The sequence below is a fragment of the Echeneis naucrates genome, chromosome 24 (genome assembly GCF_900963305.1).
Source record: "Echeneis naucrates chromosome 24, fEcheNa1.1, whole genome shotgun sequence".
Taxonomy (NCBI): Eukaryota; Metazoa; Chordata; class Actinopteri; order Carangiformes; family Echeneidae; genus Echeneis; species Echeneis naucrates.
In genome coordinates, this window is record NC_042534.1 from 7,344,486 (window position 1) to 7,357,516 (window position 13,031).

The window sequence follows — 13,031 nt, forward strand, 5'->3', positions numbered from 1 at the left end:
AGAAGTTTGTTGTCTTTATTTGTTTCATATGATATTAATATTAATATTTTTGCAATAGTAAGCCTTGGGATCGAAAGCTGTGATGGAAATTTTAATAGGTTTTTATTCAGATTCAGAGGTATAGCTAGATAGAGTATTTATAGACGTATAAGTTATCAACAGATTAAGTAATTTAATTGATGAGAGAAATAATCAATACATGTAGCCCTACATCAAATGACTAACGACAACAATTTGATGATAGTAAATAATGGAGCCAAACGGTTAGCTCATTTGTTAGTAGATATTATTGATTAGACTGATATTTTACCAAAACAAAACAGTCTATTATTGTTTTTATTTTGACCCACCGATGGGGTTCTGAGAAATTTTAATCAGCACATTTTGATTTCCTAACTTTTATAATAATAAATTCCTTACGTGTAAAAAAACAAAAACAACTTTCAGCATCTGTAAAATAAATATATGAACTGAAAATATTTCGCAATTTGGGTCAAGCTACATTTTATATTAGATTCTATTAACTTTTTGGCACAAGGCTAAATAACTTCTCTGTATAAATAACCCACTATAAAGTCATACAACGCGATTAAGATAAATGATAAGATTTTTAAGATAAATCGCAATACCGCTCATCCTTTATTTTGAAATGCAGCCAGCGTCTTCCGGTTTTGACGTGTTAGCTGCGGCTAGCTGCTAACTTGTGGCGGCTCCGGAGCTTCATTAGCTCATCAGCTATGGCTCGGAGGGCTGAAATAACACGGAAAGGGACGTGTCTGAGCGCCTTTTAGGCGCTGACAGATTAAGATAAGATGGATAATGCGTCGTCGGAGTGCCCTGCGGCAGAAGAAACTGACTGTTCAGATTCTGAGGTTTTATGTTTGATGAGAGTCGGAAGAAATTCAGACTGGCTTCGCTTGTTCGCCAGCACAGAGGTGTAGTTTGCTAATGCTAGCTAACAAGCTAAATGTTTCGTAGATTAATCCGAAATTTTACAGAAGTTCACAAGAGAGTTGGTGCTTCACATGGACTGTATTCATCATATGTATATAGCCCCCTTTAGTTTACTCAGCTTGTCGTCCCCCATGTTGTAACGAGTTTGAAGAGCTACTCAGGTGACGGCTAACTAGCTGTTTGTCATCTTTGTTTGTACGCTGCTCAGATCTCCATCGGACGTGGCGTGGATGTAACCTACCAGCTCCTGTCTCCTGTCTGTCCTCTCATGATCTCCAGATTACACTGTACTTTCAAACAGAGAGAAGATGGACAGTGGACAGTGACGGACAAAAAGGTTTTCTGGTCGTTGAATCATTAATCAGCTCGTTGTTTTGGAGGAAATGTGCACAGACCAGTCCCAAGAAAGACATTCAGTTTATTGTCATATTTGCAAAACAAACAAACATAAAATTCGCACATCTGAAAAAGCTTGAAACTGCTTATTTTTATTTATGCTCAAAATGGGAGTTTTTTTTGTTGTTGTTGTTTCTATTTAAATTTGAGTGAGTAAAGGCCAAGTTGTGGTAGCTGTAGAAGTTTCTGTATGCTGGGTTATCCAGTTTCTACCATCATTACAGTACTATTTGTAAAGAATACGTATGTGGAACCAACTAATCTGTGATGTTCACAAACAGGCACAAAAGTTAAAACACTGTATTATAATGACAACATTATAAAATAAGACAAACATCCTGTCTGACCCAGAGTGACATCAATTCATGTTGGTTTTTTATCACCTAGTCACTATAAAAAGGCTCTGGGACTTTCATACTCCAACAAAGCAGTGTGAACTTCCTTTTTTGCCCAAATTTTCAACATGTGTAAAAGTCCTGTTTTCCATGACTTTATTCCACACATTTGCTGCATGCCAGATGTGTTTAAAATGACTGCTGTGTGTACAAACAAAGCTGTACAATCATATGAATATTATATTCTAAGGCAGCTCATAAGCATTTTTGTTTTTCTTTCTCAGAGTCTCAATGGTGTGTGGCTGAATGGAAGCCGCATTCCTGCTGAAGAACCCCATCAGATCAGACTTGGAGACTCCATACAGTTTGGGGTTCCTGTAAATGGAAGCAAAGTGGAATTTGACTATGTCCTCATCAAGCGGCCCCTTAAAGACATTAAACTCTGCCTTGCTAATGGACACAGAGAGGGTGTTAAAGCAGCCAATACATCAAATAAGTCTAAGAGGAAGTTGTCTGTTGAAGAAGTTGAGCCTTCTACTTCTAAGCCGAAGCTCTACCGCTCCTCCTCTGCAGATAAGACATTTGCAAAGCCCTGCCCAGTTTTTCAAGTGAAATGCCATCAGAGGCTCAGTCACACCCAGTCAGAAGAAACTGGGCCCAGTAGACAACTCCAGAAAGTGGACCAGACCAGCGATGGCTCCAGCAATCCTTGTGGTGTGGACAATTTGGAAATGTAAGTCCCAGTTAGTGCTTTTTCTGTTGTGTCATTTGAGTCCCATTGCTAAACATCAGTTCCTATAAAAGCTTCCAGCTTTTTAAAACCTAAAATAATTTGGTTGTGGTTTGGCAACCCTTCCTGTAGCATATTCCCTAAAGATTTTTCTGTCTACCGGGAGCACTAATTCTTGAGCTGTAATTTTTTTCAATAGAAAATACGTGTATAGTGTGTTCTGAGAGTCCACTTAACTTTTCATCCCAAAACAAAAATAGCAGCAGATGGCATGTCTCCATGCTTGCACAAATATTTGGTATTGTAAAATTACACTATTAATTTTATTGTCATTCAGACACCATTCCAGCAAGGATACAGTGCAGCATGAAACAACGTTGCATAGGCTCCAAATAAAAACAAGAAAAAAAAAAACGTGCTGCAGTATTTACAAACAGTAAAAAAAAATTCTAAAAAGCAAAGTGCAATGGCATGTAACCCAGGTATAAGAATTAGTGACATGTTAATTAAGATGTCCTATTTGGCAGTCTGATGACACTGGGGGAAAAAAGCTCTCACAGAACCGTGCAGACCTGGACCTCAGGCTGTGGTACCTTCTCCCTGAGGGCAAGAGGGAGAACAGACTGTGGGTGGGGTGAGAGGAGTCCTTGAGGATGTTTTTTGTCCTTGACAAACAGCATTGTTTGGCCAGGTCCTCAATAGGTGGCAGTATGGCCCCAGTAATTCTTTTAACTGACCTCACCACTCTCCGCAGAGTCTTTTTGACAGAAGCACTGCTGCTCTCGTGCCAGAGAGAGATGTTGCTCTTCAGTACACTCTTGAGTGGTGCCTCTATAACAAGTGGTGAGGATTGTTGGACTGAGGTGTGCCCTTTTCAGCCTCCTCAAAAAGTGCAGGCGCTGGTGAGCTTTCTTGATTAGGGAGGAGGTGTGCATGGACCAGGTCAACACAGGTAGTCTTTTCTCTTGCAACCAGTTAAAAGCACTCACCTTTTTTCCGACCTCCCACTGTCCCCCTCACTGCTACAGGTACAGCCAGAACATGCTGTTGCTGAAGGCGCAGGTGGACAGCACAGAGAGGCAGGTAGCCTCTATGGAGAGCCAGCCCCAGCAGACAGACCCTCTCAGAGAAGAGCAGGTCAGGGAGCTGCAGCGTCAACTGGAGACACTTAGAGCCAAAATGCAGCAGATGGAGACGTTAGAGAAGTCCTTCAACGAAACTAAGAAACAGCTAGAGGTGAAAGTTTTTCAAGTAGTTCCTTTCACGTGTGTGATATGCATTAACAACAACCGCTTCCAGTGCACAGGACTGGAAATGAAACCTTTCTTCTGCAGCGTGAGTGTGGTGAAAATGTAATAGTGTTATGATCTTAAAAAGTGCACCTTCACCCAAATCATAAAGTAGATAAGTTCCACTCCAGTGGTAGTGCACGGTTTTGGTTTCACTTGATTTTCTCTGTTTTGAGAAGTACATTCAGTCAAACTCCACATCCTGGTAATTTACAGTAAATTCTTCGTTGGCCAGAATTGCAGATGCTTGTGAAGGTTTGACTTAACTGTGCTTTTGATCTCTTAACTATGACCTCAAATGTTTCTTCAGTGATGGTGAGCAATCAAAAAATGTCGCTGTACATTATGTTCTGACATGGATGTAAAGTGTGTGTGGTTTGTCAAAACATAATTTTTGTATAAATGACTAATAGAAAAAAACTTTTTATGTCTTTAGGCAGAGAAAACACAGCATCAGGAGGAGCTATTGAAAAAACAGATGGAAGAAGCTCTGCAAGAGGTATTTAGCACAAGTCTTTAATATTATTTACTGTTTCAGAAACACAAATACAACCAAACAAATGCATCATTTCTAGTGTAAATGCTAAAGTTTTTATGCATGTTAACATTTAGTGTTGAGTACCCGTGTCCATAAAATTCCTCCTCATCCTCAGCAAAACAAAGTAATAGAAGAGATTCTCTTGGCCAAAAACAAAAAGCTGGAAGTGACAGAGAAATGAAGACAAGCATTTAATCTTGGGCTTTGGCATAGTTTGGCACGGCTTCAATGTGGCTTTCATCGTTTATTTGGCATTTTCTGCAGGAGGAGAAAGAAAAGGCCAAGGCACAAAAAGAGGAAGTAGTTACACAAGTGACTGAAGTCCTTGAAAATGAACTTCAGTGCATCATATGCTCCGAGCTCTTTATTGAGGTAGGATGGATAGATTCGATAATTGACTTAAGTTTCAGTGGTGGCATGTTTGTCTGATTCTACTTGATTCTTTTTAATGTGGATCACTGATCTCTACAGGCAGTCATTCTAAACTGTGCTCACAGCTTCTGCTGTGACTGCATTAAACAATGGCGCAAGAAGAAAAACGAGTGTCCCATCTGCCGACAACCTATCCAGTCTCAGACCCGCTGTCTGGCACTGGACAACTGCATCAACAGCATGGTGGACAACCTGAGTCTGGACATGAAAACAAGGCGCCAGACCCTCATTACTGAGAGGAAAGGTGAGAGGTGCGTTACAAACAGGGTATTTGTTATCGGACATTTGGACATTTGAGAAACATCACTTCAAAGGTTTCTTTCCCATTTTTTACTGAAAAAAACGTGTTTATATAAACAAACCAATTTAAAAAAACAAATTCTTGTTTTTAGAGAAAGAAGCTTGTGACCGTGATGTCATCAGGTCAGGTGAGTGAATGTTTGTCTTACAATGAGCACAGTCAGTCAGTCAGTCTGATAATTTGATATAGACACGTTTAATGAGAAATCTCGAGTGCGAAGAATTATATCAAATGGAATTGACTCAAATAAAAACTGTTAATACAGCTGACTTAGAATTTTTAGCTAAATATACAAGATTCCCCAAGGATCTTTGTCTGCTTTGATGACCTCTACCTCAATTTCCCCATCATAGCAAATACTACAGAATGTGACAGATATAGCCTCCTCAGTCAGGATCATGCTAATGCACTCGGCTGGCACGTTAATATGCGGCAACAGTACAGAACTTACGAGCAATGGTGTGCTATGCTACATTCATCAGATCAATAAATAAGTAGTTTTGACATGAGTCAGACACGAGTATGCTCAGTTACTCGTGTTCCCTCTTGTCAGCAGTGACCACTGAAATGTCCTTGAGCAAAAGGGTCAGTGTTCAGAGGATATGTTGAAGCTGCTCATTCTTTAAAAGAAATGTGGGTTTGAAGTAATTTGATACCCATTTTTCTGAGGGGGGGTGGCGGGTGGCCGGTCGGTCCAGAAGGTGGACCTGAGTGAAAACTGTGAACACAAGGTGGCAGTACAGAGAGAAAGATTTATGTCTTTCTCTCAGTTGTGTGGTTTTGTTTTGTGAATGCTGAAACAAAAGAAAATATATTTTCCAAGATAAATGGATTTAGCGTAGAATGAACCATGACTACTCTACGTTTACACTTAGTGCCATTGTTCAAAAAAAGTATTTAAAAAATTCAGCTTAAAATAGGCTCAGGGAAATTTTCTATTAACCAAAGTAACATTTTCTAAAAAATAAGGGCCAGCCTTTTTGGTTACTCTTCTTTTAATAAATCAAACTTAATCCTTGTTACTGGTATTGCATACATTTGTTTGCAAAGGCAGAAAAGTTGGTGTTGGTTTCCCTCTCTTTGTGTGATAATAAAAATAAAAAATAACGTCAGCCTTTTTCCTTTAGTGGCTAACAGGGAAATTTCATCTTTTTCAAATGTTTGCAGCAAAAAGTGGGAAAAATAATGATTTTTCATGCATGATTTTCAGCAGCTGAATCTGCAGAGGTGATGGTGATCCACGATGATGACAGCAGCAGGAGCAGCGAAAGCGACGACGACAGCATCGGGAGTAGCGAAAGTGACGACAGCATGGTGTCTATAACGAGCAGCTCCATCGTCTCTGTGGACACAGACAGTAGCATCCAATTGGGCTCCAGTCCTTCTTTCAGTGGTTATTCTGATGAAAGTGTTGATGAGTTTGATGATTAGCTCTTATTTTTATTTTTTTGGGCTGGAATGTAAATTGGACTTGTTGGTGTTAATGTTTGCATTTCCCTGGAATGTTCCTAGGAACAAAGACTTAACAACGATTTCTTTATGTTAAATTATTAATTTCCTTTTTATTTTCAACAAAAATAAAGTTTATGCCTACACATTTTCATAATAATCTCCTGCTTGTGTTTTTGTGCAAGCATTGATACATTGCGTCAATATTTATAAGTCAGGAATCTCATCTACTGTAAATAATCTGGCCCAGATGAAATACCTTGACAACCAATAGAATAATGTAGAAGTCTTGGGTAAACTTGCAAAGTCTCACGTTGGAAGAAATGTTTGTGTTAACCAAACAAAATCAAACAAAAATCTGTGACTCCTAGCCAAATCTGCTGCATAATTCAAAGGTTAACATTTTTCATTGTTTCATGTTCCCTATAGTGATGCTCTGTTTTCCATTCATCTTCACGGCCACCTGGGAGATTCTGCCTGGCACACGAGCTTCGAAAGGCTCCAGGGCTGGAGGAAAGAAGAGCGCTAATCGCTCCCTCTGGCCTCACTCCAGAGCTGGTCTCATCTCTCTCAGGTCCCGACTTACATAAAACACAGAATGACTTAATGTCATAAAATGGCGTGACAAAGTTAGAGCAGATCAATTCAATAGTGTGCAAAAGCTGAGTTCTAAGAATATAAAATAAAATGTTTGTGTTTAAGGTCACTGACCTGAGACCATTTAAATACAACAGTAATGCAACATAGTACAACATTTATGTAAACTGCAGCAGGGGTAACAGCTTTCAATAGTGTTTTTTATTTTTTGAAATTGTATCATGAAGAGTTTTCTCAATTTAATGAGTGTTTAACATGAAAATCTCCATCGGCAGCTGTTGCCCCATTTACAAGTAGATTTTCATCTGGAGAAAAAAAATCTGTCCAACTTTCCATCTTTTGGTATTTACAGTGAAGCTGCGTTGAACAGCAACAAATACAGCAGCTCCTCCATACAGAGGTAATTGAATATAGACTGTTAGTCTAACCCTTTAATTGTACCGTAAATTATCACTGTATGTGTTCAATACTCCAATACCGCATCTCTAATCCATATGAAGCACTATGCTCTGAGAAAGATGTATTAGCCAATATCTTGATGATACATCAGCTCATTTCTCCACATCTAACCTTCGAGTGCTCTGAATTCCTGGTGTCACATGAACATTTTAACAGGTCAACATTTTTATTTCCCATACCTTCATTGAATAACTATGTAATTCCAGGTGGTTCCAGCTAACAACATAAATGCTGCTAATTTCTATTATTATTTTATTACTCTTGTGAGACAAAAGCTGTTGGGTTTTTTGTTGTTTTTTTTTTTTTTTGAGTTAGACTAAAATAATGTTTGAATGGATGAATCATACAAAGTCATGCCAAAACAATGGACATGCCAAGTTGATCAGTGAACCTGTGCAGTTCTTGTTTGCTGCAGCTCCAGAAACAACCAACACTGTGAATCAGTCTCTTCCCAGAGTGCACTGGAGCAACAGCTCACAGAGTGAGTTTGCCTCCTGTGCGGTGGATGGCTGATGTCACGCCAGTCCATTAAAGCCAGAGTACGGAGGGAAGCGTGTGTCTGTCAGGCCATATTACATGGGGATGACAGTGATGGACTGCCTCAGGGCTACAGTCGGAGCCTCCCATTTCTCCATCAAAACCTCCATCTGACTCCTGGAGCAGCCTCATGATGTCAGTAACAGCCATCTCTCTTTTTTTTATTTCTCTCTCAAACATATTTTGTCTCCACGTGGATACAAGAGTTATTTTGTTGCATCATGAACCTGACTCCATCCATGTGTGGTCATGTGAAAATCTTAAGATTTTTACATTATTCCCTTTTCTTGCAAGCAGCATTTGAAAAATGGTGCCACATCTCTCACCTTAAAAGAAAATTGCTAATTTTTTTTCGCATCTGCTCTTCAGCAGATTTTTTTCAGAGGGTTAGTAAAGGTTATAAACATCACAGTTCTCATCTATGTATTATCGGTCAGCATCTCTAAAAGTGGCATTTACAGATTTCTTCCCTCCCACATTGTAACACTTGTGTTGTTTGCAAGATAGATGGATTCACTCCAACAGCTCTTATCCAAGAGGCCCATGATCCATGACCGTGGTCCATCTGCCAGCTTTGTAGCATCCAAATGATTCTCACAGCATGATCATGGTGAGCAGTGCAGCAGCTCGAGCATACAGCCTCCTGCAGCATAGAGGTTGCACAAATCTAGAAACACACTGCACATATCAAAACTCTCCATTTATATCCCACTGTCCTGTATTTTTTTTTTTTTTTTAACACCAAGTGATTAATGATTCAAAAGCTTAATGGTAGTTTTGTAGCTTCTACAATTTATATATGAAGTTAGCTTTGAAGTAACCTGTAGTAGGTTTTAATATATGGACATTTAATAAATACAGTTGTTTACAAGTTAATGATCAATAAAAGGTATCCATGGTGTTCTTTGTAAGTATCCACATCCTGAGATACTGATCATTTCTCTGAACAGCGTTCAGTAAAAGCCCAATGGACTGTCAACAGAAGAAGCTGCGTTCGATGAGTGTAGAAAATTCCAACTTCCAATCTGATATGTTGTCGACTGGAAGAAAAACCGCGTTGTTATTGTTGTTTTTATTTTTATGTGTGTGTGTGTGTGTTTGGTTTTTTTTTACACCGTGTTCTAATACTCAGTCGTTTTAAATGCGCAGCATGCACTGATCCACTTGTGAGACATTCATTTTAACACTCAATCCTGGAACAACATTTCCTAACTGTAGTCAACTACACTCGAGCGTTCTGTCGCCATGGAGACGGATGAAGCGGTCGGAGCAGCGAGACGTTTGAAACGGAAAGACTGCTTTTTGTGTAAAAATAAAAAAAAAAACAAGTTTGGTTGACATAAGAAAAGTGTTAAATGTTTCTTTTTTCAACAAATATCCACCACAGTTACAGCGGTAAGCTAGTCGTAGCCATAAGCTAACATTAGCATTGAATGTAAAGACTAACGCGTTAGCTAAAAGCTACATTTTCATGCGTGATGACTGAGAAGTGAAACTGTCTTCTGGTTTTGAAAAGAGGATCCGAGGAACTGCAACAATGGCCAAGTCCCCTCCTGCAGGGTCCATCCTCAAGGTCCCCCAAGACTCGAGAAAGGCGAGGAGGATCATTGCTGTAGATCCAGACTGGTGTCTGGACATAGTGCCATGTCTGTCAAAGCTCTGTCTGCAAAGCATAGTGAGGAACTTTCAGGGTAAGCTTTTGTTCTCTTCTCATCTTCACATGACATTTTTATATAACTGGAACTTGACAGTGAACCTTACACCTTTTACAGAAAAGCCCATATTTAAAGAACTTACCTTCATCCAGAGAGACTTCATTCAGGAAAGACTGTCTCCTTCACTGCCACTACATGTGACAGCCAACGTGATCAGTGATGGCCTCTACTGGAAGCGGTGCTGTGAGCAGAAGTGGGATATTTGTGATGTCTCACATTATGGCCACAGCTGGAAACGAATGTTCTTTGAGAGGCACATGGAGAGCATGATCGAGCTCTTTATTCCAGATGTAACAGAGCCAAAGACAATTTTAAACTTAATACCACTCTGTAAAGACTATGTCAAGAGGCTGAGTATCTCCCAGCTGTTGCCGCCCATCAAGGAGCCTCAGAAGCAGGAAGAGGAATATGGCTCAGAGTTGGCGAGTGTTAATGAGTATGATGGAGCCTCCATGGACCACTTTAACTTTAGCATCCTGCTTGATAAGATGACAAACCTGGAAGAACTCCATTTGGTATATAGAGTCAAACAATGTGGTATGAACTTTGATTGGAAGATGTTTGAGATGACTGACCGAGATTGTGAGTCCCTCTCCAAGGCTCTTAAATCCTGCAAGACCTTGAAGGTGAATATACTGATTCCACCTCACTAGTTCATGGTATGCTGCCCCTCAAAATGCTGCATCCTTGCAAAGGTTAGAGCTAATTGTCTGGAGGATATTGTAATTCAATCCCCTTGCCTCTAAAATCATGTAACAGAAAACGTTTTGTTTGCGCCACCTTCTATGCATGCTCTGTTTACAACAAAGAAAGGACAGCAAAGTCTCTGGCTAAAAATGTCAGTATTGGATGCAGCAGTTTTGTCACATAAACCCGTGCTAACCTGGCATACATCTGCTAGTTTCTGTGATGACGATCATGAGACAGCACATGTTGCCTCTGATGATTATTTTTAATCATTAAATCTATAATATAAAAGTAAGTAATTAAAAACTTAATCAGCTAATTAATTTATAAGTAATTTCAGCCCTAACTGGTATTCTTTTATTTATTTGTTAATATTACATAATATACTGTAAAGCATAGTGTGTCACTGGCATGAAAGTTGTATTCGTGCATATGGAAGGCCTTTAGTGAAGAAACGAACACCACCTGTGTTCATACTGCTTATACTATAATGTTTCTACAGTGTCTGAGGCTCTGTGAGAGCAACATTGAGGACCAAAAGTGCCGGCTGCTGGTGAGATACCTTTTGGACCACCCATCCCTGAGGGAGCTTGACTTTTCTCACAACCTGATTGGAGACAGAGGAGCCAGGGCTATCAGCAAACTGCTCACCAGGAGTAAACTGGAGGTCCTGAACATGTGTGATAATAACATTAGAGACCCAGGGGCCAAAGCTATAGCTCATGCCTTGTCCGAGAACTCTAGTCTTTTGTCCCTCAACCTGCGACTCAACCGCCTGAGAGATGAGGGAGGCCAGGCCATAGGAAAGGCCTTGCTGAACAACCACACCCTGCGCCACCTGCACCTAGGAGCCAATGAGGTGACAGGACCTACTGCCATTGCTCTGGCTAAAGTACTAGCTCAGAACAACACCCTGAAGAGCCTCAATCTTTCCTGTAACAACCTGGGTGAGGTAAGTAAGGTAATCCTAATGTTTTGTCCCTTCTCATATTCCTATTCTCACGACACCACAGAACTGAAATGCTGGACTGAAAGAATATTGCTATTCTTAGATCATTATTGCCAGTCAAGCAAAATTGTTAGGCTTGTGCTAGAAGAAAGGAATTTAGTCTTTTATATTGCAGTAAATTTCTAACCAAAAGTTTCCAAACATTGGTTCAAGCACTAAAATGTGAATATTTGCTGGATTTCTTAGTCATTTAAGGAAGTAAACTAAATATATGGGGTTTTGCTATGCTATGTTTGTCAAGCAAAAGAAACCATTTAAATATGTAGAAGTGGGAAAGTGTTATGTACATTTTCACTATTCGTTGACATTAACAAAGCATGCTAGTATCTGTACAAACAGAACACAATGGGGTAAATACACAGAGAAGCTTGGAAGGACCAGGATTTTCAATTATTCATAGATATGTGTGGAGAACGTGCAATAATGGAAAGCTGAGTAAGTCTTGTTTCCCCATGAGAAATACATCTGAGTTTTCCCCCTCTCATGCTCTCTCCTCTTTGTGATTTCACCATATTGTGTCTCTGAGTGGAATACACTGTGGAGGATCAAAAATCACCCACATAGCAGAAATGCAACTTACAGTACCATTGATATCTTTGACCTTAATCCATTGTTCACAAAAATAGAAATGCCTGTTTTAGACATAACAATAAAACGACGTTGACAGTATAAGCAGTTTAGAAAATCAGCAACATTCCAGACAGCAAAAGTTGCTTAGGGGTGATTTTTCAAGGTTATTAGAAGTGTCCTCAGCCCTTTTAGAAACAACATCCTGTGATGTGCTCAACATGGACATGCATCATTGCTAAATGTGTCCCTGTCCCCTTTACAGAATGGTGGTAAAGCTCTGGAGGAGGCAATGTCTCACAACACCAGCATAACAGAATGTGACATCCGCCTGTCTGAAGTTGATGAAGATGTCATTTCCCTCATTAATCAGGTGGTTTGGACCAACCAGAGTTTAGAAACAAAAGAAACAAGCAAAATAAATGAAAACCAAGTCTACACCAATAGCTACTCTGAATAATACAAAGCAATTTCCCTGACCTGTGTATTCAATTAAAAACACTGTATGCCTAATTTCATAATATAAAACAAAAAAAGACATTTCTGCTTTTTAACTTTCAGTACCTATTTTGACAAGTTAAGTCAACATAATGGTTTTAGTCTTTTCATGGGATTTGCTGACATGAACATATTGTGTAATATGCCCAACTTTTTAAAATGTTAAAAAAAAAAACTACAAGGAGCCCATCAAACAACAACAAAAAAAAAAAAAACAAATAGGTGGCCTCAGTCATTTCTGACACACATTGTAGTGAGCATATCAGTTTATTATGAGCTTCTTTTTTTTTTTTTTCTTCAATTTTTATACACAGATTTGGTATTGTTAGGTTGTTAGGTAACATCAAGGCAACGTTGTGGTGGTGTTTGAATACATACAGACTTATGTTGTTTTATTTTTTTAAGCTATATCTACTGGTTAATAGTGTAAGACATTTTTGTTTGGTAGCAACAAAACACTTAGAGTGTAATTAATTTCGCAATGTTTTCCCAATTTTTTACATTGCAAAAATCACTAGTAGTTCAGCAGAATCATTAA

General features: G+C 39.3%; 2 protein-coding genes across 6 annotated transcripts; both read left to right on the forward strand.

The window, feature by feature from the left end:
* Positions 1-701: 701 nt before the first annotated feature.
* Positions 702-6,578, forward strand: rnf8 (ring finger protein 8, E3 ubiquitin protein ligase). 5 transcript variants are annotated; one of them, XM_029496438.1, is made up of 9 exons: positions 702-935; positions 1,163-1,291; positions 1,970-2,418; positions 3,444-3,651; positions 4,141-4,203; positions 4,507-4,614; positions 4,714-4,918; positions 5,067-5,102; positions 6,186-6,578. In XM_029496438.1, the coding sequence occupies exons 1-9, from the start codon at positions 813-815 to the stop codon at positions 6,404-6,406; spliced, it is 1,542 nt and encodes a 513-aa protein (XP_029352298.1). In that variant the 5' UTR covers positions 702-812; the 3' UTR covers positions 6,407-6,578. The 5 variants fall into 5 exon arrangements, with proteins under 5 accessions (XP_029352298.1, XP_029352299.1, XP_029352302.1 ...); XM_029496439.1 differs by having other exon boundaries at positions 6,189-6,578; XM_029496442.1 differs by having other exon boundaries at positions 4,714-4,925; positions 6,189-6,324.
* A 1,293-nt stretch (positions 6,579-7,871) lies between these two features.
* On the forward strand, positions 7,872-12,549 carry drc5 (dynein regulatory complex subunit 5). The gene is made up of 5 exons (XM_029496820.1): positions 7,872-8,627; positions 9,534-9,708; positions 9,790-10,358; positions 10,922-11,371; positions 12,261-12,549. Exons 1-5 carry the CDS (start codon positions 8,619-8,621, stop codon positions 12,453-12,455), a joined length of 1,398 nt encoding a protein of 465 aa, XP_029352680.1. The 5' UTR covers positions 7,872-8,618; the 3' UTR covers positions 12,456-12,549.
* The last annotated feature ends 482 nt before the right edge of the window (positions 12,550-13,031 follow it).

Excerpts from the sequence above, each read along its gene's own strand:
- drc5 (XM_029496820.1), top strand. Across the intron at positions 9,709-9,789 it reads CATAGTGAGGAACTTTCAGG|AAAAGCCCATATTTAAAGAA; the intron begins GTAAGCTTTTGT and ends CACCTTTTACAG. Across the intron at positions 11,372-12,260 it reads CCTGTAACAACCTGGGTGAG|AATGGTGGTAAAGCTCTGGA; the intron begins GTAAGTAAGGTA and ends TCCCCTTTACAG.
- rnf8 (XM_029496438.1), top strand. The coding sequence starts at position 813 with ATGGATAATGCGTCGTCGGAGTGCCCTGCGGCAGAAGAAACTGACTGT. Across the intron at positions 4,615-4,713 it reads GCTCCGAGCTCTTTATTGAG|GCAGTCATTCTAAACTGTGC; the intron begins GTAGGATGGATA and ends TGATCTCTACAG. Across the intron at positions 5,103-6,185 it reads CCGTGATGTCATCAGGTCAG|CAGCTGAATCTGCAGAGGTG; the intron begins GTGAGTGAATGT and ends CATGATTTTCAG.